The sequence below is a fragment of the Apostichopus japonicus genome, chromosome 12 (assembly GCF_037975245.1).
Source record: "Apostichopus japonicus isolate 1M-3 chromosome 12, ASM3797524v1, whole genome shotgun sequence".
Taxonomy (NCBI): Eukaryota; Metazoa; Echinodermata; class Holothuroidea; order Aspidochirotida; family Stichopodidae; genus Apostichopus; species Apostichopus japonicus.
Window position 1 is genome coordinate 14,247,296 of NC_092572.1, and position 27,943 is coordinate 14,275,238.

At 33.4% G+C, this 27,943-nt stretch overlaps 1 protein-coding gene across 2 annotated transcripts; it reads left to right on the forward strand.

Moving 5' to 3' along the window:
• Positions 1 to 11,746: 11,746 nt before the first annotated feature.
• Positions 11,747 to 27,734, forward strand: LOC139977414 (uncharacterized). Of its 2 annotated transcripts, none has more exons than XM_071986722.1 (15): positions 11,747 to 13,306; positions 13,798 to 14,118; positions 14,607 to 14,894; positions 15,766 to 16,080; positions 16,334 to 16,633; positions 16,971 to 17,054; positions 21,795 to 21,831; positions 22,562 to 22,599; positions 22,890 to 23,048; positions 23,474 to 23,578; positions 24,429 to 24,718; positions 25,468 to 25,585; positions 25,871 to 25,958; positions 26,251 to 26,368; positions 26,576 to 27,734. In XM_071986722.1, exons 1-15 carry the CDS (start codon positions 13,234 to 13,236, stop codon positions 26,654 to 26,656), a joined length of 2,415 nt encoding a protein of 804 aa, XP_071842823.1. In that variant the 5' UTR covers positions 11,747 to 13,233; the 3' UTR covers positions 26,657 to 27,734. The 2 variants fall into 2 exon arrangements, with proteins under 2 accessions (XP_071842823.1, XP_071842824.1); XM_071986723.1 differs by having other exon boundaries at positions 16,977 to 17,054.
• The last annotated feature ends 209 nt before the right edge of the window (positions 27,735 to 27,943 follow it).

Consider the following 27,943-nt stretch of genomic DNA (forward strand, 5'->3'; position numbering starts at 1 on the left):
TTGTGAACATACTAATTTAAGCCTTAATATGAAAAATATAATTGATTATAATAATTGTTCTACGTAAATAACATGATCTGAAGAAATTATGAGCTTTGAGCATTAACATAACACTACGGACCATAATTATTAGTCACACACAATCTGTCTATTACACATTTTTTATTTCATTGCTTCATCATTTTCATATGCATTCTGCTTTATCAAATTTGTTGGATTAATATGAAACGAATCTACTAAAATCTATTTGAAGCAAAATGCCTTCTATTTCTCATCTTTTCTCCTTCGAAGTAGAGAAAGTCTCCAAGGCAATATCTTTTCTAAACAGATATGTTAATTTTTTAGAGAGTACATCATGCTTTAGCGTATGTGTCATTTAACATTAATGGCGTTGATATTATAAACTATAGCAATGTAATCACGCAATTCTTGGAACACTGAACGAAATATGTAAGTTTATTATTATTTGTTTCATTGTAACTCTCTACCAAAGTTGTCATATTTGACCACCAAACTTAAAACTAGATCAAGCTACCTTACCTCAGTAACGCGATCTCGTAATGTAGCCTTCAAGCAATTACGATTAATACAGGAAAAGTTCAAACATGTTTCATATTATACGATACTAATATGTTTGCAACATGTGTAAGGCTCAGATAATTATATTCAATCATTTATTTAGAGTAAGATTGGTCTACATTGTCCTTGCTATCAAGTAGTACCAGACTATCTCGCTTTAATTATCAACACTTCGGGGTTTGTAATAATTCCGACATGGCAAACATAATAAAATCTTTTTTGCCAATACATATATGGAATACTCGCTACTGAACAGTAATCTGTTTATGAGTAATTGGTGGAATCATTCAGACGTTGTAATGGAATTATATGGACCGCAAAATGATGTACGAAACCCTACCGAATCTCTCACGGATTAGTTATTGCAATAAAATTACACAGTTACAACATTTCATGAAGAAACCTATACAATGATGGTTTTACAAATAATGCATAAATCATTCCAAAACATTGGATGCACTTTTCATGACTAAGGTAATGGGGCGATATTTTGTTCCTAAAACGACTGTATTCAGTGTATCGTAAATCAATCTACATCATTTGGTACTTAGTACAAGAGGATGGTACATTTTGTTAAAAAGTATTGAACGTATAGCAATAATAATCGAGCTACAGAAAATAAGCATTACTTCCAAAAATGACAAATGATCATGTTTCTTTTTATATATTTACATATGTATTTTAAAGTATGAACTATCGTTATGCAATTTTACTTTGCTGTTAATTTGTAAATATATCACATAATTTTAATGTGAGAATAGGTTTGAGCCTTACAAGTACCGCTGCCACGCCCACTATATTATTGGTACTGCCAATCATCTTTTCATGTTCGAAAACTTAACGTATAGAATGTATAGCTTTTCATGTAACTAATTTTAACAGTTACATGTTGGTTAAAGCAGAAAACTATTACTTGTCAATATTTAGCCAATGACATTTTCCATGGGATGATAATTATCACATATTATTATGTAACAGCGCTTAAACTAGAATGGTGTAATTGAGGACTTTCATGAAAATTCATGAACTTTCATGATCTTTACATCTTCAGTTGAACATCTTATTGGATATTTCTCTTCTGATATAGAAATAAAGCAAACTTGTATCGATTGATTTCATCAGAATAAACGGTTTAATATAGAAATCATTATTTTGTTTCGGCAAGCCATGGTGCCGTTATGCTTTTTAACATATTCTATTGAGTATAAAAAATGAAATCTACCGAAAAAATGAAATCTACCGAAAAGACAGCTCGGCCCCAAAAATTCACCCTAAGCGACTTCCATGCTCCAATTGAAATTTGCATGTGGATTATGTCCACAACGTCACTTCCTGTCTGGTGGATCAATTTTGAATCCATTCACTGATCCTTGCACTAATCCTTGGGAACGCACATGTATTCTTACGCAGTTCATAACGTGACTAAATAACGTTAGCAACGTGAATGTTAACGATGGGTTGAGAACGGTAATCTTAAATACCTGGACGTAATCTCCCTCAGTGCAATAGCGCAGTTTGCTAAACAATTCATATTATAAAGAATATTCTGAGCACTTACAATATCTACGATCAGGCGCCGTGGTATTAGAAACAAACCGACTTGATTGATATAAGTTAATAAGATAACGTACCGTAAGTAGACGTCTTGTATGAGATTTTGTCAAAGAGTGCCACGCTGAACGTTACCATCAGCTCCTTTACTACTAGCCTTAGCATTGGCTTGAGCTTACTCGTGCGAGAATATACTACTTCAAAGAACACCGCGTCTGAGTTGCGGTCACCAGCCTTCCGGAGGCCGGAAAGCTCAACTCTTTGAACAAATGCCAGGTACACGATTGCTTTCTTCATAGTGAGCAACTTCAGAGGATAACGACAATGTCCCGGCAGAGAATTACAACTTTCCTTAAAGCTGTAAACAGTCAATACAGCATATACAACAACAAATAGCAAATAGCTATCAAAAGTTAAAATACTACGCAAGTTCGGTTACAAGACATTATATTGTTGACGTCTGACAGGTCAATCTTTCAAACATGTTTAACTTAAGGTCTATCAGCAACCTTGCCACACGCAAATTACATTAGATAACACCTAATTAGAACCTTGAATGTATCATCCAGCGATTAAAATCTCCTCTCTGCCATTTCAATGTTATGTTTATGTTTAAAGTTAATACATCGATTACAGGTTATTACCTAATTTCCGGCTTAGACTCAAATTTGTTACAAAGTCGGCCTCAATATCCGTTGATACATTGATGCTCATGGAAGTAAGCCTACTGCGCTAAACATGACCTCCGACGTATCATGATCCGAGGTTGAAGTCACAGAAAAACCAGCTGATGGCTACATTGAATTGGAATAGGTAGATTCACCCTTCAGCGAATCTTCATCAACTTCAGTAAACAAAGGATGACATTGAACTTGACCGAGTTCGGGATGATCCTAACGAAGCTCATATGCCTCAAATGGAAGCAAATCCGTATTTGTGAGAGCAACTCCTTCCAGACAGAGGCACCAGTGACAATCCAGTAGTATTTCATCCGGCAATCCAGGACCGTCTTCAAGTTTGGTTTGTTTTAAGTTTTCCGGTCGTGGATATATTTTAGAATGGCGTAATACATTCAGTAACTTTAATCCTCTATATCATTTTTCCCTTTAGGTTCAGCTTGTCTGTCGCGTTAATATAGAGTAGTTGCAATTGAGATAACACACTATGTGCAAGCAGCTGATATACAGTCTACACTGAGCTTACTCTAATATCATCATAATGACGTCACATATGATTATCATACAGTTTTTTCGCGAAAAGCCACAATTGTTTTAAAAAAAAAAAACAGGTTTTGAATTTAGGATTTCACAACATCGGATTGACGCCACTTTTCAGATATGTAGGACACCAACTAGATATAACCAATAGAATAACGTGACTAAAATCGTATTTTTTTCGTTCATCTTTAAGTAATGAGCGTGGATGACTGTTAAAGCAAGCTTTGGTATTGGTTTATCAAGCAAAGCCGACAATGTGGACTTGTGTCAGCTATTTCTTATTCAGAAGGTACTGTTTGAGACATCAGTGAATAGATTGCTTCTGAAGAATCGTCATTCTACAAGTATATATTCACTATTCATAACGTCAGACCTAACGACCTAGTGGGGACATCTTCAGCGTACATTAATACACAATCTTCACCACTTAGATTTTCTTAGTTTTATAATGGCGTTTTCCGAAGCAAAGCGAGCCGTTTGAAAAAGAAAACATTCCATATATAAATTCCTTTGCCAGCAGTTGATTTAGTCATGACTTATTTCTGATAAATTGTTTACCACACTGTAGTGCCAGTACGACGACAGGGTTAGTGGTCAGCTAGATTGTGTTTAAAATGAAACACAAACTAGCGATCTGCTGTCACGATCACTTACAATTCTTAGTATATCTGCAAACACGTTATTGTTTCTTTTGGTTCTCTGGTACAAAATCAATAGACACAGACTAGTACTAGACAGACATGTCACAAACGGTAGTCTTTCTAACCTTACAGTGGGCTGCCTCCCTGCATATTGTATTAACTGCTACTATTGCTTGAGTTGTGCACTTCAGTGTCGGTGTACAAAATACAACTCTTTATTTTGAACAATAATGCAATTTGAAGTTGCCTATTTAGCGACAAAATACAGCAGATGGCATTTTTTTAAGGCATTTCTTTAATTTTTTTGATTAAGCTTTGAATTTTATTGGAAACTTAAACGCTGGTACACAGCATGCTATTTCTCCAAGACAAAACATCAACCAACTGTGAAATATTTATCTTCCCTGTCCTCATCCGCGTACACATCTTCCAATAAATCATGAAAACCTCTTCAGGACCTGCTCATACGATCAAAACTTTTTTCCCTACTCCATCAAAATAATGTAAATGGACAAGGATAATTCCTTTATATTTTCGTCATTTGGTATCTGGTTATGTTATGGGAGAGTATCCCCTAACAAAGTGGTTCTTTGACAAATCATCACGGAGGAAGAATGATAAACACTTAAGAACTTCAACGATGTTGCAACATTGTAATTTTTTTCGAAAACAAAAGAAAATTACTTCCGATTTTGTTGAGATGTGTTAAGAATATCATTGGAAAAGAAATTGTTCTGAATGCTTTTGCTTTGAACAACTAACTGATTTCAGCATAGATTGATGTAAAGTCTTCTACTTTTCATTTATTAATTACCTAAATGGTCTTGATGGTCCAATGGTAACGACGTCAATGTTGTTAGTTACTAGTTGCAACGGTTTTTTTCCAAAAAAAAGGAACTAATATGAATACCGCCACCATAATACATCCTTCTCAAAGCGCTAGATGTACACGTTACTGATTAAACAATATAATTACGCTAGAACTGATGTATTCAAGATGGAATGATTCACTATGTCAATATATCAATCGTTGTTTCATAACAACAGTACCACACCAGAACTGTTGTATTCAAGATGGACTGTATCACTATGTGCATATATTATAAGTTGTGTTACATATATTATCATACGTATTAAAGAAGACATTCTCTTTAAATGTTTGCTAAGTTTCAAATATATGCAATTCTCATGACTTTAATACTCACAAAGTTAACACTAACATGTTGATTACGGCAGAACACTGTCACTTGACAAAAGGGTACGTTTAACGTTACAGGTTTTAATTGGCAATCAATGTAGCATGTTACTATGTACACGCACTTGAGATATAATTATCTGATTAGGGATATGTTTTATACTATATTGTGCCGTGATGGTAAACATGTACTGATAAACATGTTCAGAACTACTGGTTTAACTTTTTTGTGTCGTTTGTTTAATAGCTTAAAAATAACCAATATTGTAAAGAACAAAAGCATAATACAAATAAATCAAGTTAGCTATCATAAGTTTAATAGCTTCTCTTGTGTAAAAGAAAGTTATCTTTTCAGTTTCAACTGGGATTACAATTCTAACAGATGAGATTAGCTAACACATTTATATGGACACATTCTCATCGTATCATATTAACATTTATTTCTATGATAAATATCTTAACAACATGTCCTTTCTTTTAAGATAAGATATTTTGTACAACTATAAAGAAAATTAGCTACGCATTGACAAATATTTTGCAACCCTTCTTTCCCTTCCCACCCTACCAACCTACACATCCTCCCACGTATCCCACCCTTCCACCGCTTCTACTATATAGAACCCTTCTAACCCCTCCATAAATGAAATATTTTATGTCAGCACATTTTTTTCATTTAGCTGACACATTAGCAATACACTGTGTATTTTCTACTTCTCAACATGTCTGTAATCTGGACAAAAATGTAAGGCAAAATCCGTCAGTTAAAACAACAGGAAGTAGAGCAAGACATCGAAATCCCTTCATGAAACTGATAATGTACTAAAAACATGAGTGCCTGCTATAATGTCATAAAAGCACTCAGTTAGTGATTGTTATTAAGGTTATTAAAATTACTAGCGATGTATACAAAAAAACAAATATTGCTGCTTGACAAATGCATGAAACTGAAAACAAATTACTCAGTAACTTGAATATAAATAAACTTTTTTTTAATTTTTTTTAAATAAACTTTAAATAGAACGTTTCTCATGTAATACCCATATCATATGGTAAATTAATCGTTTATGAAAATGATCTCACCCTATTAAAACTGATTTGTGATGATAATCAACAGCTATTATTTGAATGAATGATTCCAGAGAAGCAGTTTGACACCATAAACTAGACGGTAGCTTAAGACTCAACGTAATGGACATACTTGTCGGGCCTATCACGGCATTAGAACAGTAAACTGAACAAATACTAGTATAAAAAAATAATTCACTTCTTGTTGTTAAACATTTAATGCTTTCAGCAATCTTGCAGACATTACAGTTGATAAATAATCACCTCAGCAAGAATTTGACACGTTTGTAATAGATCCTAATTAGGTATCGAAACAAACTGCAATCAAATCAAGAATGTTTGTGTTTGGTCAGATTATTTTCTTTCATTTGTTTAAATAGACGATCTTCAGTGCCTAGTAGTTGTGGTATCTAAACCTAATAAGCAATCCTCTAATGTTCAATAAAGATCTAGTACAATCCACTTATTTATCGATCTATGCGTGATTCGAAAAACAACAATTATAGTAAACCTATCATGTCGTAATTGCTTATGTCAATTTTGAGATGCCAGAGTGTTATAGTATAATGTTAATATTCTAGTTAATTTGTTCCATTTCTAATAAAGGTACATGGTTATTTGATGAGGGTGTGTATTTTTTCAATATTAGGACTGTACAGCCTTACTAATACAAATTATCCAGAACAGTAATGTTGGCCATTTCCCATAAAATTAGTGTGTTCCACTCTTTTCCAAGGTCTTCCTCTAGAGTCTGTATGTAGAATGCGACTGTAAACGACACCTTTGTGTGATCCCTTTTAATCTAACATAGTAAAATAAAATGTTAAAGTGATTCTATACATCACATTGTGGACTTATGATAAAGTTAAGGATGTCTAAACCTTTATAGTTTAAACCAGTGTGTATGATACTATCTATTAATACCGATATTGTAAAGAACAAAAACATGTACACAAACTAATACAGTACGATCACTGACTGAAAATAACAGTTTGAAAGTGAAATCCTTTACCTGACTTTCTAGCAATGTGTAACAGCTTTTGTGACCAACATTCAGTGTATATAGAAAAGAGTGTGTGTTAATAAGCATCTAGTGAAACTTGTGACAAACTCAGATCATATCGAAGTACAGATTAAATGATGTAGTTATGAATAATTACCAAATAATTCCTTCAGACTGCACTTATTAACGAAACTGAGTGTTTTCTTGTAAGGAAAACCTACGTAAAAGTAATTACAATTCGTATATAAGACCCTGTGCCGGTAATTACTTGAGAAAGCAACAATTAAAATCCATTAAAGACATATACGCTTGGTGTGAAATGTGTTATTGTTCTTTGGTAGTCAGACTTATTTTCTTTCTGATAAAACACAGGTTCAACACTTATTAAATGGAGAAACAAATTATTTTCTTACTACTTATGATTCTCTTTGTATATTCTAAATGCGGTATCAGTACCAACAGGTGATGTATGAGCTTATTTTTTTTTTCTTAAATATAGAATTTAGTTAGCTTTGACTAAATGTAAAATCGATAAAAGCTTATCGTCTTGTCAAGACTTTATAATGATACTCATGCAATAAAATGAGAAATGCAATGTATATTTCAATGACGATAAATATCATTTCATCACATAGCCTACTCGAATAATTATCGAAGCTTATCATGTTTCTTAAAATAACTATGGCATATTTTGTTAAAATCAAGCACATGCATTCATTAGTTTTAAAGATTTCCAACTGGAACGGTGAAAATACATTTTGTAGCATTTACTCCAGTTTATAAATTATCATGAGTTCTATTTTAAACTACCACTGCCAAATGCCACGGCGACCCTTAGAACTTTATGTTGTATCGCAGAAATAGAATAATAATGAATGTATTGCGTGTAGTATTTAAAAACTTGTTGATTAACTTCTTATGCTCCAATCATTTCGTTACCCTTTTAATGTTGCTGTAAGATGGTTCTATTCGGCATACCAAAATGTAGAATAGAACGGTAACTGGCATGCTACATTTACATCAAGAATCGTAGTTTATATTCCTCATAGTACAACGTAGTCTTACAAAAAAAAATGAACCTCTTACACCATATTTTTTAGGTAAAAGTTAATACATCTATTGTTTAAAGATATCAGCCTTGCTCAATAAACAAGTGGAATCTCTATGATATTAGCATATGAATGTGGTCATTGTTTTATATCTTGAAGTTTGATTTTATTGAAACTAACGTTGTATTAAGTTACACATGCACTAATATTACGCAAATGTTAGATATACGTTTATCAAATGGAATAATTGTTAAATGTCTGCAGTGGTGTCTGTTTAAATTATTAGACTACAGCGGGTTTGAAGCCGAATGACGTCGTGCTTGCCAGATGGTTCAGCAAATACCAGAAAAAAAAGAGAGTTACATTTCTGGGACTTTACAATAAGTCATGTGGGATACATCAACTTACTTCCTTGCAGGTGTTGTAAATTGTCTTTAAAAAAATATAAAAAATAGATGCGTCTCTAGGTGCAATCTGTTGCTCAACCATATACAGCGTTTGACAGAGACATGTTATTGCCAACTTAACACTTTGGTTTTATGCACAAACAATTATTGAAGGTTTGTTCATGTTAAACTGCTTCGTCTTAGAGTTCACAACACATTCAGAGAGAATAATTAGCTTTGTACAGACGTTGGGAATTTAAGTTTTTAACAGCATTCAGTGCATCTGAAGTCAACATTATATTTGACCACTGGCATGGCATAGCATAAGTCCAAAAGCCATTAAAATAGTTCGCTGCTGAGGAAGCTACTTTTAAATGTGCCCTGATGTCTTTGTGTATCAGATTGGAAGACATTTCTCCAACCAATGTTATTTCTATGTTCCAGAATTGTTCCCAATCATAGGGAGGGGGACTCGATGGTTTGGTTTCACATTAAGAAACGACTTTTCAGATGATAGTCATATGCTGTCCTGTTTGGGATACATTTCCTTGTGGCTTATCTCTAATGACTATCTTCTGTTCAAAACAGGTTTATGTTGAATTACGACGGAAACGAATACAACCTTTTCATAAAAAATTAAAAAAATTGTCACATTATTGAAATATGATCTTTCGTTTCGAAGGTAGGACCATCTAATCTTCAAAACATGACCCTCTGAATCCGCCAATACTGCCTAGACCATCTTACTTTTTTCCACTCTCAAATGATTCACATGCTTTTAAGTTCAATACACTACTCTAACGCATTAGCAACGCATTTTATATTTCTTGCATTCGAGGTCGTTGTGTGAAAAGTAAGGGAAAATCCGTCAATAGGAGCTACAGAAAGTAAACTAATATTTAACACCCACTAAACAAAGGGACACTGAGAACACTTCATGGAAAGAATAATGCATTTATGAATAATTAACCGTTACGATGTCGTTAACGTATGCAAGTTAGATAAAATCTACAATTGTTTCCGGATAGCTGTTAGCGATGGGAAAGGAAAGAAAGATCTTTACTTAAAAAATACATTCAATTGATCAATCATGTTTAAATATGTGACACTCATATTTTAAACTTAATTCATCGCCTATTAAAGAATAACTCGTCTTAGTTTCAGATACCCTTAGAAATATGATATCTTCGATCTTTAGCTGACGACGGCCCCATTGAAACGTGACTGTGAGCACACATCCGTAGTTATAGGACGGTGCGGCAATGCGACCCAGAATGAACTTTAGAAATTTGATTGACAAGGATATAGACTCTTTTTGTTTCATGACAATGAGGAAGTGTGGTAAAATTTACAATCACGGCAAGTATAATTCATTATAATGAGAGTGAAATCAACATATGTTGCTATCCTCTTGTAAGTGCAGTGGAAACGCATATTGAGAGAGATATCTAGGCATAAAAAGCGGTTTTATCTTGCTAGATGACAATCTATTAGCCAATTATGCAACATTTTAATTTACAATCTGAATAATTCGAGATGAAAACAGAAATGATAAGTGTAAAGTTAATTTTTACAGGACTCAGGGTGTCTTATACAAGTCCTGATTGTCCAAGTTTCAGAAGTTGCAGTACCATTCAGGATTCTGTCAAAAAAGCTGAGTCCATAAAATCAAGCCAGACACCGGTTAACACACACCGGTCATCAAGTATATCAGTTTTGAATTCTTCTGTTATTTCAGTTCTCCAGTCCTCTGTACTTTCGTAGACTGTTGTATTTCTAAGAAAAAATATCGTCGTTAACATACTCCTGGAGGCACTGGTCCTTTATTTTATGTATAGCTCGAACACTCAGAAAAGTGACATAATTTTGTTGGCATTATACTCACACACTTGCACCTTAGAGTGTGCAGTTTGGTAAATCACTCGTGCTAAATCTACAACATATTTTGTGAAATCAACACAATGTGTGGTGTAGTAAGCTTTTACATCATGTTTCACACAATGTTTTCTTTTTCTCTACACAACACAGGATAGGAGCAATGGTTGCACCAGCTTTGTTTGTGTAAAATGTGAACAGGTTGATTTTTTTTCTGTAGATAAATTGTTTGAATGTTGTAAACAGTAACTAAGGAACTTTTCAGCTCAATTGCCATAATAGGTTTTAAATTGGTAATAAATAACATGTGTTAATATGTACACGCACCTCAGATAGATTTGTCGTATTAGGAACGTCGTATTTCAATTGGTCAGTACACATTGTATTATATATTGTGACGATATTTTTAGTGTCGTGCGTTTCAATTATATCTGAATAATTAAGGATATTGTGAAGAATGAAAGCATAATACAAAATCAAACCAGCTATCTCTGATAATTTCAACGTGCGTGTCAACAGCTTCCATTGAGTACAAGGACGAAATATCAATTGGGTGCTTACACATGTGTTTGACTAACACGTTTATACGGACACATTCTATTTAAATGGAATAAACAATTACTTCCATTATAAAAGTGTGAACAACAGATCTTTTCTTTGGAAGATAAATCTCTTACAACCGTGAAGAAAATTGGCTATGTACTGGAAAATATTTGTCAACCCTTCCACCCTTCCAACGACCCATCCCACCCCATATATCACATCCTTCTACCGCTTTTACCACTTCAACCCATCTGACATCTCCGTCAAATGAAATTAATGTCAATACAGTCTTGATTTATCATACACGGTTATCAATACAATGTACATTTTCTAATACTCGACATGTCTGTATTCTGGGTAACAATTAGGGAAAATCCTTCAGTAAAAGTAACAGGAAATAGATCAAGCCACTGAACATCAAAAGCACTTCAGTAAACATTCAATTTACCATGAGAGTTAGCAAATTGATATAAAGAGATGGATTGATTTGAAAGTTAATTAATCAGTAACCTAAGTATAACAATAAATATAAGACTTGTTACGATCAATAGTAACTGTAAACTATTAACTGCTTCTAATAGACAACTTGCCTTGCAATAAAACTCACTTATGAATGTAAGCAAAGAGAGTAGATGTAGAGTCGTGAATTCACATGTTCACGCAAACTAATTTTTTCACTGTATTTATTTACAATACAGTAACATATAATACAGAAGAATCAGTAAAAAGACTTACATAAAAAAATACATAAAGAAATGATAATGGCCTAGTCGTTAAGGTTAAACAAAGTGTTGTTTTGCTTAGATATAAAAAAATACAGGTCAATTCGAAGCGAAACTTAAAATAAAATTGGTGTACATCTGGGATTTTATTATCAAACCTACAGGTATAAATATATTTTTTTACCACGCAATATGAAAATTTTCACAGGTTTACCCATATTATCAAAGTCACCTTAACAAATATTGTGCACATTAAAAGTATAATTAATTTTAATTCAACTTCAATTCACTGCCTCTCAGAAGCGTTCAACTTATGAAACAAATGTATTAGTGTTTCATCCCAAAAATTGTTAGTCCTCGAATGGAATGTTTTTGTAGTGATTGTTTTTATTATTTTATTATTTAGTTTTTAATTATTTACATTTGTTGGAGTGGGGTGTCCTCTACTATAAAGAAATAGCCCTATGTAATATCAAACAGTATTATTATTTGATAAAGCTTAAAGCTAGGATGTGGTTTTTGCTTGTGTCGATATTGAGTTGACAGAGTGCTATTAGTCTAATGGTGATGTCTAATTACACTAAGAATTGGCTTGCATTTGAGTCAGTTCATACCCACTTGGGATTCTCTAGCCGTAACTGGTTAAATACAGTATTATAAATATGAATATGATTCATTTCTATACAGGTACATAGGTTTGAGGATACCTTTTTTTAAGTATAATGACTGAATAACTTTGCAAATACAAATCTTCCATTGCCATGCCCATAAAATTAGTGTGATCTACTATTCATCCCTAACATTGTTTGTAACATGTTTATTGTAAAATAGTAATCTCAATAATACAAATTATTAAAATAAATACATACGTCAGATTGTGATCTTACGACAAAGTTTAGGTTGTCTTCACATTTAATAATGTTATCCAATGTGTATGTTGCTTATTATAATAACCGATATTGGAACAAGAAAAAAACTGTATTACTATCACTGATTGAAAAATAAAAATGTTGAAAGTGGAACTCAATCATCTGCCTTTCTAGCAATGTTTAACAGCCTTTATAACTACCATTCAATGCGAAGACGTATTTGTATTAATACATATCTCTTTTGTGAAGGATGTAACAAACTCAAAACAAAAGGATGTACAAAGTCAATAATGCATTTATCAATAATTACCAAAATGATGCTTTTAGACTGCACTTATTAACGAAACTAATATAATATTCTTTTGTAAGAAACACATGTTTAAATTAATTACGATTTATGAAACCTTGTACCGCTAAATAGTTGACAAAGCGACAACTAAATTCATTATTGGCAAAGCGTTGATGTGAAATGTGCCATCATATGTTGGTAATCAGACTATTTTGCTTTCTGTTAAAACACCGGTGAAACACTTGTTAAATGGAGGTACCAATAATTATCTTACTACTTATGTTTCCCTTTGCATATTCCAAATGCGGTAGCAGTACAACAGGTGATGTATGAGCTTTCGTTTTCTTTAAATATAAAGTTTATTTAGCTTCGACTAAAATGTAAAAACAATGTATACAAGCTTTTCTTCTAGTGAATACGTTATTATGATATTCGTGCAATAATATCAGAAACAATGCATATTTCAATTAATGAAGCTTAACCCATTTCCCCGCATAGCCTTAAAGAACAGTTATAGAACTAGAAGTATAAAGCTATATAACTAATATATTATTTTATTAAAAACAAATCAACTTGAAGTAACAACAGCCTATCTTTCTTTTAAATCAGTTTTATATCGTAACAAAGAACATGATATAAAGGTCACATGTCTTAATATAACTGGAGCATATAAGTTAAACTCATGCAAATGCATTAAATAGTTGAAATGATTTCCAACTGGACAGGTAAAAATGTATACCTTTTGTTGTATTGTCAGTACAAGTTATGTTCCATATTATGAATAATCGTTGAGTTTTAATTTTAAACTACCAGTGTCAAATGCCATGAAGACCTGCAGAACTTTATGTACTGTCGGTTCAAAGGCAGGAATAGAGTTTGTCTTTGACACATCTTGGTCGGACTACTCAGTGGTTTGGAAACAGAATAGCAAATCTCTCATGAGACATGATGCAAGATCATCTCTGATACTGAGAGAGGGTTGGAAATACACATCAACGCTATCCACCAGTGGCACCCGAGCAAGGTTGGGAATCAGTGATGCAACAATTGGTGATGCTGGAAGTTACTCTTGTATCAGGTACCCGACTATACATGGAGTCGTAGAGACAAAAAGGTGTTACCTCTTCCTGCAAGGTATGTGACAGTTAAGATACAATACCTTGAATAAAGTTTAGGAAAGTAATGACGACCATATTGTAAAAATATACGGTACGATCGAACAAATCTAAGTAATATCACGACTTTATTGCCACGATTAATTTTGTATTTCAAACTCTCAACTTGTGTTGTACACCATAACTGCTATAACAATGGTTATACCGTTCATCATTTCAAATGTGTTATTGCAAGAGCAAAGTAATACATCGTAGACAATGCTTCATAGGTTATAGCAATTGCTGATTTTTTCGGTCTTTAATGACACTTCTCAACTATTTAAACTTTTCAGGCTTGATGTGATTGGTAAGGAAAAACAATTGAAAAAAAACCCCGTCGCATACTATATATTCAAAATATAAACCATCAGTGGAAACAATGTGAAATCAAGTCTTATCTGATACAAATTACTGCTTTTAAACAAAAAAAGCTGATATATCACTGCTTGCTTTAATTTCGGTACACAGGTCCCGTTACGGTAACCCTACATACTATTCCAGAAGAACACCAAAATATGACACTTGAGTGTTGCGTGACGTTTTCGGAACTGTGGAGTTCATCGACAATATCTTGGATATTTGATGATGGCATTTCAAGTCTACCTTTTGGTTCTTGCGTTTCAACAGAATCCACCGAAACATCAATGTGTAGCAATATTACTTTTATAAGTCGGCGAAGTTACCATGGAAAGAATATGAAATGCCTAATCCGAAATCAAGTTAACGCTTCTTCCAGTGCAAATATTGTTGTCTTACGTAAGTTTATAATACAAGTATTGATGTTAATGTTGGGTTACGAACTATTAATGCGGGCAATTCATATGTTGAATGAAGTGTCCCTATTTAAATGGCAATTTGTAACAAGAGCAGGTGAAGTATATCCGTCTTACCATTTCACAAAGGCAGTCGTTCGCGCTCGTAACACACGCCCAATTACGCATCTAATGCATGCATGTTGTAGCCTGGACAAGAAGTCAAAGTTAATTCCTTAAACATACTCTGTTACTCTATTGCTTTAATAAGCTTGTTATAACGTTACAAGTTCTGTGGTTTACAGGGATTTGCTCATTTGTCTTTATTTTGTTTATATATATATACCGTAAATATGATCGTTTGACTCTTTACTGATGTGATATATCTAGCGTCATAATCATATTGTCAGTCACTATACATTGTTTTGGTTTTAGAACGTCCAATGCGTGCAGTTACCATCCCATCCCCCCCCCCCCTCCCCCGCCCCCGCTACCGTTGTACTCTAAACATGGTTCAAATGTAACTTCAAATATCGTAATTTTCATTGCAAGTTTACTATTTATTGGCAACTTCTGGCTTAAAGGACAATGTTGAGTACTCACTCGGGCAAATAAGCAATTATCTTGGATTGAGCGGCATATCCAGCTATGATAACGTTAATCTACGAAATGAAAACAATATGAGATATTTACATCTTCTTGTAAGAATTCCAAAAGTGTTACGTTGACATTATGAATCCCAGATATAAGTATTATAATTTTCATAATTTTTTGTCTGGTATCTAAGTGCATATTTTGTGTATGCTAGTTGTTTTCGCAGCACACAGTTTTTTAAAACATATTTTTTATATAATATTCTTGTTTTGGCGTTACAGATTCCGCTTCAAATGTTAGGCTTACTTCCAGTGCCTCCAAGCGGTTGTTTCTTCAAGAGAAAAACGATCGCATTAACCTGACATGTTCTTCAGATGGATATCCAACGCCTACGTTCATCTTACAACAGTTTCTATCGGAAAAGGGTTGGCAAAATATGTCGACGATAGGGAATATTCCAGAAGAAGGCTTGGCAATTACTAAGTGTATTTTCCACAACGTTGCTATAAGCCAGAACATCACTGTATTTCGATGTGTATCCTGCAACGGATACAATGGATGGGCATTGAGTGGAGAGTTGATCATTGAAAAACCGTGTAAGTTCAGTTTCGCTTCACCAAACAGTTTTAAATAAGATGTAGATTTTGCTATTGTTATATCCATTTTTCGTCTCTGTCTTTGATTTGGAACTCTGTGGTGTGATAATGCAGGTGGCACCAATCACTTCATTGCTTCAACTCTAATAAACCCAAATTTATTTCCTATTCTTTAAAGTCATATTTCATCACCATGTAGACATTATTGTGAATCTCTTTAGCCTAATCCTTTGTAATGTTTGTTTATGAATAGATCCTGCGCTCGTGAATGTAATTACACCACATGCATTAGAGATTAAAGAGAATGAAGATGTACTCATTAGATGTAAAGCGACGGGCAATCCGACACCAGTGGTAAAATTACAGCGGTTAAGCGATTTATACGAATGGCAAACACTTCAACTTGATGCTCAAAACCAGTCACTTAATCCAACGGTCTGGGAATTTCAACTTCAACACCACAAAATTCGCGATGTAGAAGAATTCAGATGTATTGCGCAAATAACTGGTAGGGATAATGCTATCAGTGAAATAGTTTTCGTGCGTAATGAAGGTGAGTTCGTAAAAAAAATACCGAGCAAGTGTCCTGGACATAATTTGTTCAGTAATGTTTATTCAATTTAACATTTACAATTATTCTCGTCGGCTCGTTTATCATCTTTGTGTACTTGAATATAACGCCAGTTAAATTCACTTGTACCACGTGTTCTACTTTCTCATCGGCTTAAAATGTAGCTGTTCATATTTGCTATTTTTATTTCCAATTTTATATCAAAATATTTCTTTTTTTTTCTAGAAAGGAAACATATGTCATTAGGGTTGGAGTAAAATGATTCTAGATGATGATAAATCTTGTATACACTGAAATGTAATTTCACTTGGTTTTAAAGGTGCAGAAGGTAGTACTGAGAGCATGGTGATTTTTATCTGTTGTGGGATCATCCTTGTAATGGCATTATCTATGTTCATAAAGAGTGAGTAAGTTCGTAAGTTAGTTTATGATGTTTATATCAATGATTTACTAAAGGAAAGTCTACTAAACGGTAATAATTAACGAATACACTACAAGTCACCTATTCATAACAGATGCGAACATATTTTAATATCAACTGTACAGTATTTTCGTGGGTGGGGTGGGGGGGGGTAGGGGAATGGTTTGAATAGTTTAGTTCTCTTAGTATTTAGAACAATTAACATAATTTGTATTTAAAGAATTCCTAACAAAGTTTCTTTGGAGTTTGTTGTGCATACGTTATTTTATGTACTCAATGTAATCAGAGATATTAGTAAGCTTTGTTGTTATAATGAGTCCTTGTCAGTGTTTTTATTTAGTAGGCAGTGGACTTTAAATAAAAATTCATTCATTCACTCATTCATTTCTTTTTTTCACATAAATATTACAATGTGAATGGAAGTCTTCTGAAAAGCCTATGCTGGCTTAACAAAACAGAAGACTCCCATGAAGAAAAGATAGAAAATAGTGAAAATAATGTTAATAACAATACGTATACGCTTCAATATGTGAATATGCTGCTATGCGACTATACAACTAAATCATAATTAATAAGACATGATAATTTCTTTAGAAAGACATTTACTAAATGTGAAGCTTGTTTTCTTAGTTTTTAAAGTTATTGACAGTGAATTCCAAATTTTGGTTGCACGGTTTCTGAGGCTTAACATGCCAGTGCGTGTTTTATATGATTTATAATGTGCGTTGCTAGCCGTTCTGGTATTACACTGTAAAAACACCTGGGTCATTTTGTGTGACCCATCTGCTGAGTCAGCCATACTGTACCCAGAAATGGGTCGTATTGGTTGAGTTATTACGCAAGATTGTTTGAAATTGTGAAATAGCTCGATGAAAGTTTGACTTTTACACTGGTCATTCACAAAGACTTTTCTCATTGGATAAGTTATGTCATGTGACCACTATCAGCGATTTTGCATGACGCCTTTCGTAGACAACAGCTGAACACCGTCACACAAATCTACAAACCATACGTAAATTCAGGACCAAGAAGGCAGTCTTAGTTGAATCAAAAACTTTGATGGGCTCTGAAAATGGACACGTTTGTTAGTTCCATCCTTGATGACTTGGGTTTGCCAATGTAAATACCAATATTCAAAGGTAAATATACGCCAAAGTATGCTGACTAGTTCAGGCCACAGGCCCTCGCAACGTTAATTATTTAAATACTATATTATAGTATGCCATTGTAGATATGATGATAGGCTAGGCCTAAGTAATATGTTATTAGTGCTGCGATCGCCGTGGTTCAGACAAGCCCATAATTACCCTGATACAGTGATAGTGATACTGATTGTGATACATAGACAGCTGTAATGTTAGACCTAACGTTTGGTCTTTAATAAAGCATAGGCCTAACCTCACTACGTAAGTTTAACTAAATATAACGTTAGAGGCTAAGACTAATATAATGTTACTTGTTAATAGCTATCTTGCTGAACAGAGAGTTAACAGTGTGCTATTAAATGTAGTAAAACAGTAGTATAATCAGACTTTTTAGCGGGGGTGGGGGAGAGCTGAAGGGTAGCAAGGAGTCTGTGCAAGGGGAGGGGGACAAGATATGGGAGAGGTGTAAGGGGAGGGATAAAATTCTTGTATTTAAGGGGTGGACAAGAAGTAAAATGGTTCATCATTTCTATCTTACTAATTTTCTTGTTTGTCAATTTGGGGGGATGGGGTGACCAATTGGGGGCTTTTCCCCTACTGGTTATGCTTCTGCAGTAAAATATGATATACTCCAACAAACAGTCTTTGCCAAGACTATAGTCGGTGTAATTGAACAATTGAAGTTAACTATATATGTCCTATTTTTATCTGTGGACTATAGGTAGCATGGTACCCAAAAGCCCATGGGAAACATCCTGCTATAGGCTATGCTACAGACTATCTTGAGGAAAGATTGCCCGAAAACGATCCCATGCCTTTAAGAAACAAGGAGCAACACCGAAAGAAGTAAAGAAGCTTACAACTGTAAAGTTCAACATAAAAACAGATCCAAAAGGTACTAATACCATTATCTTGAACAGTCTACATACAATATACTCAGTAAGGGATATGGGTCAATTTCTTTTAACTGTGTAGGCTAAGTAACTGATATTCCTACATCCTCAGTCATTCCTACTGGTAATGTAATTAAATCACATAAAATGTCATGATGATTTTTCACTTATTACAGTCAGGTGCCAAGTTAAGTTGCTTGAACCTTAAACTTAGTATGTAGGTAGCCCTTTGTGAGTATATGATCCCTCTATTTTTTCATGGAGGTCCAAGATCATTTGAGGTCAACAGAATCTTAAATCTGTTATGGTAATGATTAAAGTGAAAAGATTTGCTAATTATTTAAATTAGTGACAACAGAATTAAGTGTGCATTGAAAGCAGCAATTTATTTTCTTTTTTCCAAAGGTTGGGACCAATCTTCCTCAATTCATGGAAGATGAGCTTAAGCAAGATAGAACTCGAAAGCAGCCATTCGTCCTTGCATATGGTGACAGAAGGTATCCGACTCAGTCATTTGTGATCATCGAAGGGGTTGCTCTGCCAGCAACAGATTTGATTGCAGCTTTTGATATTTCTTTCAAATCATTTTACGTGTTTGACATAGCCTAGCCCTGCCAGTGTCAAACAACCTGGGAATTTATACACAAATTCCTCATTAAGGTTAGTGAAGGGAAAGGAAAGGATTCGACATCCCCTTCAGTAAGAAGCCTACATGTTTTTTTTAAGTAGTCAGTAAGAGAAAAAAAGGAATGTAAACAACTTTGTCAAAAGTAGTGTTTAATATGATTTATTTGTTTTTTTTGTACATTGTTACCTTTTATCGTATAATTTTCTCAAAACACATATAAGGGATATGAACATATCTCCTGTAAACCTTGGGCAGTGCAACATTAGGTTAACACTTAGTTCATGGTCATTTACATGATGGGATGATTACATGAGGTTGTTTTAATTTACATAATGTGACAAAGTTGTTTGCTATTTATGTTTGCATGTTATATTACCTTGAACAAGGTTTAAGTTTCATTTGGTATTTGTTATTGTTAAGTTTAGAGGGACTAAAGAAGCAGAACTGCCTCACAAACAGTGGTGCAAAACTAGTGTTCTTCCATACATCATAAATGCACAACTAGCCAAAAGCATGACTGATGTACATTTTTTGCCTGAGCAACTGTAAATTTAATACATATTGTAACATATTGGTGGTGCAACAATATTTATTCACAGTGTTTCCGTTTATTGATGACTTTTCAGTGATCATAAGTCTTGTACTGTATGCTATAAACAGCTTTTCCTCATTCAAATCTAATGCTGTTTTGGTACAAGAACTACTGAGGAAATTATCACCTTAGGGATATGCTTGCAAGATTTTATTAATTGGCGGCTGGCCATAGGGTTTGTCTTGCCCCACCAACCCACTGCAAAATATGTTTGATATTGTCTTTGACTTTTGACCATGACAAAGCCCACACCAAACATTGAGCTTTCCAAAATATTTGATTTCTTACAGCCACCATTGATGTACTACATGTCTTCTTTGTATACCTAACATATTATACAATTGATAACTATGGAATGTTGTTTATTTATATTCTTTAAAAACAATTAGAAATGCTAGCTAATAATCAAATTACTACAGTGCCTAAGGATACAAGTAGAGAGTGAGTGCATGCCCCAGTCTTGGTTAACTTAATATTACAAACACTGCAGCAAACCTAGCTGTGAGATCAACAATTAAAGTCTTTCAAGTAGTACAGAACATATTCCTCAGTAAACTAAAGTTTGTGCACATGAATAAATGATCAGTTGTTTTAGTTAAGTATGTCAGGATTTTAAGGAACATTGCTTAGTTTCCAATGATTCTCAATTGGTACATTAGCCTTAGCCTATGTTCTTGTGTTCATTGTTTGTTTAGTTTTATGAGTATCATATTACTCTGATTTTTACTGTTACTATGATGTTCTAGTTGGAATAAAACAAAATGAATATCGATAATTATATGTGAAATAGAAGATCTTGCATGCTTTATTGTAACACCACTTTGTGTTTTGAATAAATTAATTTATCATTAGGAATCGAAGTCTTATCATTTCTTTTATAGACTACCTGCAACTGCAAATGTAAATTCAGCTTTGACCCATTTACGTGGTCAATTTTTTTTACCCAATCTGCTGGGCTGGTGGAGATTGCACTAACCACTGGGTCAAAAGCTGGGTCAAAGTAGCATATGGGTCGAAGTAGCGTATGGGTCAAAATTACCCAGTTTTAGGTCAGATGTCAAATGACACAGATCCTTGGTCAAATTGACCCAAACCTGGGCTGGTGGAGATTCCACTAAGTTGCTGGGTCAAATTTGGGTCAAAAAATGACCCAAGAGTTTTTACAGTGTATGATTATGGAAATCTGTGTTGCTATTTATACAATTTCGAAAACTGATTGGTAATGATCCATTCAAGCCTTGTATGTAAATGTTGCAATATTAACTTTTATAATGTCATCTAATTTCAATAAATTGAGTTCTTAAAGAGGGAGCTTGTATGTTCACGCGGTGCTGCGTGAGATATTTAATTAACTGTTTATATTTAATGTTTATGTTTATATTTATATTTATGTTTATGTTTATATTTAATTAACTGTTTATATTATTAATTAACTGTTTATAACGTATGTAAACTATATTGCAGAGGGTGTCCGGTTATGTAAATTCTACGGGTGTAGTTGGTGAGTAGTATCTACGTTTTCTTTATGTATAGTAGCTTTAATTAAATGTGTTTGATAGATCATAGAACCATCATAGTTAATATTGAACAGTACAAATCAAAAGTTTATAATTTCTGGACACACAAACCAAGGTACAGTTTTGATATGTTACAGTTTCACGGTTGGAGACGAACGTGTTTATTGTAATAACAACAGATAAGTTTCTCTTTAAATCCATTTATTAAGAAGAAATATGTGTGTAGAACAGGTAAATATAACAAAACAGAATCTTGCAAGTTTTCATATTATCAAAAATCTCACTAATGAACAACCGAGTTTTATTCCAATAATGCTAACATTCGCTTTCGCCTTTCCATTAACCTTTAATTCAGGAATTAAATACATGAAATAATTCAGCCTGGGCAACATAATTAGTGATAAGAGATTACCAGGAAAGTAAATTTGGAAAGATTAAGCTGTAATAAATTTCTGATAACAGCTTTACCTGCAATTCAGTATGTCATACCGAAGCAATGAAGCACGTAGGAAAAATGTAGGTTGCTTTAAAGGCAGCCAAGTAATTGTTTCGGAACCAATTTGTAATATCATTACTTTAAGTTTTATCCAACTCAAAAAACACATATTTATCTCACCTAAGTCTCAGTTGCGTGATTGTGATCGTGAGATTAATGACTGATGATAGATGATTACAATCGTCTGTAGCTCTTTTCAATGTATATCTCACATACAGGCAGCTGTCCTTATCTAAATCAGCAGAATATGACCTTGGTAAGTGAAAGAAACCGTAACTTTTACCGTTTAAAACATAGCCTTCTAACTTTGACAATTTAGGAAACATAAAATAAAGCATAACACCAACATTTTGGCTGTTAAGCTTATTTATTCTCCAATTAATTATTTATCTTCTTCGTGCGTTGGGAAGTGGTTCCATTTGGTTTACTACACTATAGCAGAAGACAGGTACTGCAACGTTATATTTACACCAATGAACTTTACTATCAGTTATAGTAAAATATATCGAACAGTTGCATATATGTAAATTTGTACTTTCATTTCAGAGTTAGATAACCTACACAGCGGAACCGTCACAACATTTTCACAAACAGATATGGTATTTTCACTTCTGCTGAAGAAAGGAAAATTCAGGCACCGGTGGATAGGAATTTTCAAAAAAGGAACAGATGTTCAAACCAAAGTTATTCTATCGACTGCTGGAGGTAACCGTGTAATATAAAGCACAATATACCTTATCAGTGCCTTTTCTCTCTATTGATCTCGCATCTTGGGATACTATTATTCACTCTTTAGTGATGTGTAATCTTACAAAAAGTTTGGACCTTTTTCACCTTTTGCGCGATAGCAACTTATACATATTTATCAAGTATTATTACTATTTTTTTTTAAATGTTTAAATTGTATACACATACCAGTCTTGCTCATAAAACAAATGAGAGGTGCATAATACTAGCATCTCTGTTTGGCTGTTGTGTCAAACCTAGAATTTTGTTTTCATATGAAACTAACACTATAGCAATTTAAACATGCATTTTCATTTCAAATAGTAAATTAAACCTTTTTGTAATGGAATTGATTATTAAGTGTGCGCCAAAATATCTGCAGTGATTTCTCTTTAAATTATAAGATTACAGCGGCTGTGAAGCTGATTGGCGTCATGTTTGCCAGATGGTTCGAGAAATGCCAGACAACGAGAATGTTGTTAAATTTCTAGGACTTTGCATAAAGTCAGGTAGGGTACAACCAACTTATTTTCTGATGTTCTGAACAAATTGGTTGGATGTGGCTCTTTTATTACCAACTTAACGATCTGATAATAGCTTGTAGCAGTGTTTCAGTCGAATCAACAATTATGGAGCGTATTTAAGAATGATACCTTTTCCTTCGCAACGTTCAACCTCATGGGCTCAACATTCGGGAAGGACATGACTAACTTTTCTTCTGTCCCCCCTCTATCTCTCCTTGCCCCCCATCACTCCTCTTCTCAAAGCTCTCTTCCACCCTTTTTTTCTCCACCTCTTAATTTCTTTGTCCTTCTCCAGTTTATTCCCTACCCCTTCCCTTAATCCTGCAGTCTGCTATATAAGCAGTTTGCTATATATATATATATATATATATATATATATATATATATATATATATATATATATATATATATATTATATATATATTATATATATATATTATATTATATATATATATATTATATATATTATAAAATATCTTACTTAGATCGTATTTAAGTGTTTGATTTGAGAGAGCGATACATAAGATTGTCTATTAAAGCTATATATATATATATATATATATATATATATATATATATATATATATATATATATATATATATATATATATATATATATATATATATATATATATAGCTTTAATAGACAATCTTATGTATCGCTCTCTCAAATCAAACACTTAAATACGATCTAAGTAAGATATTTTATTCACATTGCAAATTTAGTCAAATTCGATTAATGATCACATATTGGAAAGTGCATATTATAGTGGAATGTCAGGTTTTAGTGATGTCAGGTTTTTAATCGTGTAGATATAATAATTGATTTCTTCAGATACAGTTTATTGTGTTCATGAACATCTGGCATACGGTACTGTCCGTACTCTACTGGGAAACGACTATGGAAGAAACATGGTACAGGGAGAACTAAATGGAGGAGTCGCACCTTACTATTTCTTCCGATTTGCTCTTTGCGTCGTTCGTGGGATCAAGTTTCTGCACCAATATCACTGGATCCATCCTGGACTATGCATTGACAAGTTATTGCTTACGGCGAATAATAATTCCTGTAAATTGTACAGCTTTTGCCATTCAGCGGTCAAAGATCTCGAACCGAGAGCAGATGTAAGTCCGGTTTTTCGTTGCTGACATTTTAAGAAATCATCACTTATTGTGTAGTACAGTTATCTATATCTCCCGATAAATTTCGTAGCATATTCTGTTTTAAACGCACATTAACCTTCATGCTGGCTGGTTGTCTGAATCGAGTATTTCAATGCTGGCCGTTACACATCAGTTATTTCGATGACGAAGCACTTTACGAAAATGATGGGATGGTCGTAAACGGAACATTGCCTTGAATTAGTCTAAGGAAACGGACGCATCGAGTACTAGTTATGTTTCAATCGAAATATTTAATGGACGATTATTTGATTCTCCTATGTTGTTGGCCTGAATATTAATATCATAAAAATTGTATATATGCTAATTAACATATAATTTTTAAATTTTGCATAAACAACTGAGCATCCTTTATAAAACTGAATACTATGTTTTGTTAAAATATGATATACTAACACTACGAGGACATAAAATGTTATGCATTTCAGTTGAGAATTGTTATGATTATTATCAAGTAAAATTACAGTAACCCTTCAAAGCAGTTGACAAGAAAGTAGATTATTAAGTTAGAATAATTACTTCAAGCAATAGCAAGAACATACATTTGTTTGCTAAGTAACCGGAGATTATGACGATACGACACCTTTCCAGTTCAAACGAGAGAAAAAAAATACGCGTTAAATAATACTCAAATTCACTGTGGCAATTCATTTTCATTGTCTGTTTTCTTTGCTTCTCCTATTGTGTCATAGGTTTCTACTTCCTTCGTTCCGTTGTATTTTCCCCCGGAACACATCGGGAAGAGAGTGTATACAAAGAAAAGTGATGTTTGGGCTGTGGGAGTTGTGGTATGGGAAATATTCTCATATGGTAGGTTAACGGCTCTACCGGTAATTCCTATTCATTGGCATAAGCTCTACATATCTTCGTGTTTTCGTTTTTCTTTATTTTGCCAAGAACATGTTTACAATGCTATACATTGCAATGATCGATTGCAATTACATGATATCATGATTAGTATTTTACGTTGATATTTACGTGATTGTTTCAGTCGCATATTGTAAGTCAAACAAATTTCCTTCAATATTATATGGCTGTAAGTAATATATGACATTATATTTAGCTTAGATATAATCACGTTGTAATTCTCCACAGGAGTTTTGCCGCCCACCCATGCTGATGTTCGTTCTCGTGTTGATGTGTGTAGGAATCTGAAGAAGCCAAGCAGATGTCCAGACAAAATGTTAGATTTAAATTAAAACGGTGGTTAAACTGTTTATTTCATTAAACAACTTATAAATTAATCAGTTTTCCATCTTCAAGGAATTGTTTGTTTATTACTCTAGAATAGAATTTAACACCTTTCTGTAGACCATCAGCTCCAAACTATCTCACTTTCAAGTATTAACGTAGCTATATGTATAGCCTTATCGAGATGGTTAAACAAAATGAGATTAGTATATATAAAAAAATAATAATGTGTAAATTAGTATAAATGTATTTGTAATGTATATATGTAATTGCTCCATTTATAGATACTCCGCAGTCAGTGAATGTTGGCACTTTAACATAAACTTGCGTCCAAACCTTCAGAGGTTGGAAGAGTGCTTGGAGAAGGCTTTCGATGATCACCACATAATCCATAGTAATGAAGTAAGCGGAATTATGTACGCATTTTATTGAATTAAATTACCGGAGGTGAATATTATCAATGACGAATCTGAACCATTTGTACTTTCGGGTTTCTCTTATGTTATCGGATTTAGTTTGTATATAATTTAAAAATTTTAATTTTAAAATTTAAAAAAAAATTACCATTGTCATGATTGTAAATTTGTCTTTATTTTCCATTTGAAACAGGCTTTCTATGATATACCACAAGTGGAAGTCGAAGGTGGATCCAAATGTTATGATAATGTTTACGATCGTCAAATCTTATAGCTGAAAATTACTTTGCTTTGCTTTAGAACCGCAGCGCGGCATTTGCCCATCGTTTTTAACTCTTACATTGCTTGTTATAAAACGTAGCGATTTAATTTTTGTACGTTAAGATTGTAACATACCTAGGAAATGTATGAAAATGTTATATTATTACCTGTTTATGACACCGTTATAAATGCATTGCCATTTCCATTTCCATTTTGTTTTTACAAAGATATGCAAAAAATACATTTTCTATGTTTCCATTTTATAAGATTACCAACTTAATAGCTTGAATAATTAAACTAACATCTTAACCAACTGTAGTTTCAAAACTAAAACATGACGTAAATAAAATGGCTCCACTTATACCGCGTAAACTAAAATGCAGCTGTAATAATATCTACTTAAAAAAACTGATTACTTTAATTGTTTAGTTTATTATGATTTTTATTCTATCATGCTTATATTTTGATTAAACCATCATTATTTAACTCAATGTAAACAGAGCGTTCATCCAAAAGGAAACGTTTTGTCACACATTAATTATAGTCTGTGGGATTTATAATTAGTTATTGGTTGAAAAGGGTTAATATATAAATTCAGTAAAGCAAGATTCGAGGTGTGTGAGATATGCTATGAATATAAACGACTGCGATAAGAGAGATCTCACGACTTAATCAACGAAGGTCGTCCAAGAAAATTACCTATAATAACACTCATCTGAAGGAAATCTTTAATACAAGCCAATGTAATATTGGATTCATCAAACGAGTGAATTTCGAAAAGAAAAAAGGTCGACGGAAAAGTGACAGATACAAACATTTTGAAGAATAATTACCCTAAGTTATTTGAATATTCATGGGAAAAAGCTATAATTATATTAACTATAAATCAGTCAATTATTCAAGCTTGCTGAGAGAAATCGTTTGAAACCCTTGCAAAGTTTGGTTTGTATACTGAAGTTAAGGATAGCTGTTAACGGCATGTCTGAAGAGATATGGAACATGTTGTCAGTTCTTGTACTTAACTTTTACAGCGTTTTAGCTTCAATTTATTTGTATATTTGATAAAACATTACGATGCTTCTTCAATTGAAAAAAAAACCGACATCTGTTTATACTCTTTAGCGTTGTGCTTTTTAATAGCTCTATTGAGTTTAATAAATAAAACACAAAGTTTTAATTGAATTTTCAATACTTACAGATGTGCTTAACTTTCATGTGTATAAAGAGCATTTGCATTTACATTGCTAACGGACTGCAAAATCTCCGTCATGTCTCCACCCCACCCCCTTCTCCACCCCAC

Coding starts and splice junctions, on each gene's coding strand:
- LOC139977414 (XM_071986722.1), top strand. CDS start 13,234: ATGGAGGTACCAATAATTATCTTACTACTTATGTTTCCCTTTGCATAT. Junction 14,895..15,765: donor TGCAAATATTGTTGTCTTAC/GTAAGTTTATAA, acceptor TTGGCGTTACAG/ATTCCGCTTCAAATGTTAGG. Junction 26,369..26,575: donor ACATAATCCATAGTAATGAA/GTAAGCGGAATT, acceptor CATTTGAAACAG/GCTTTCTATGATATACCACA.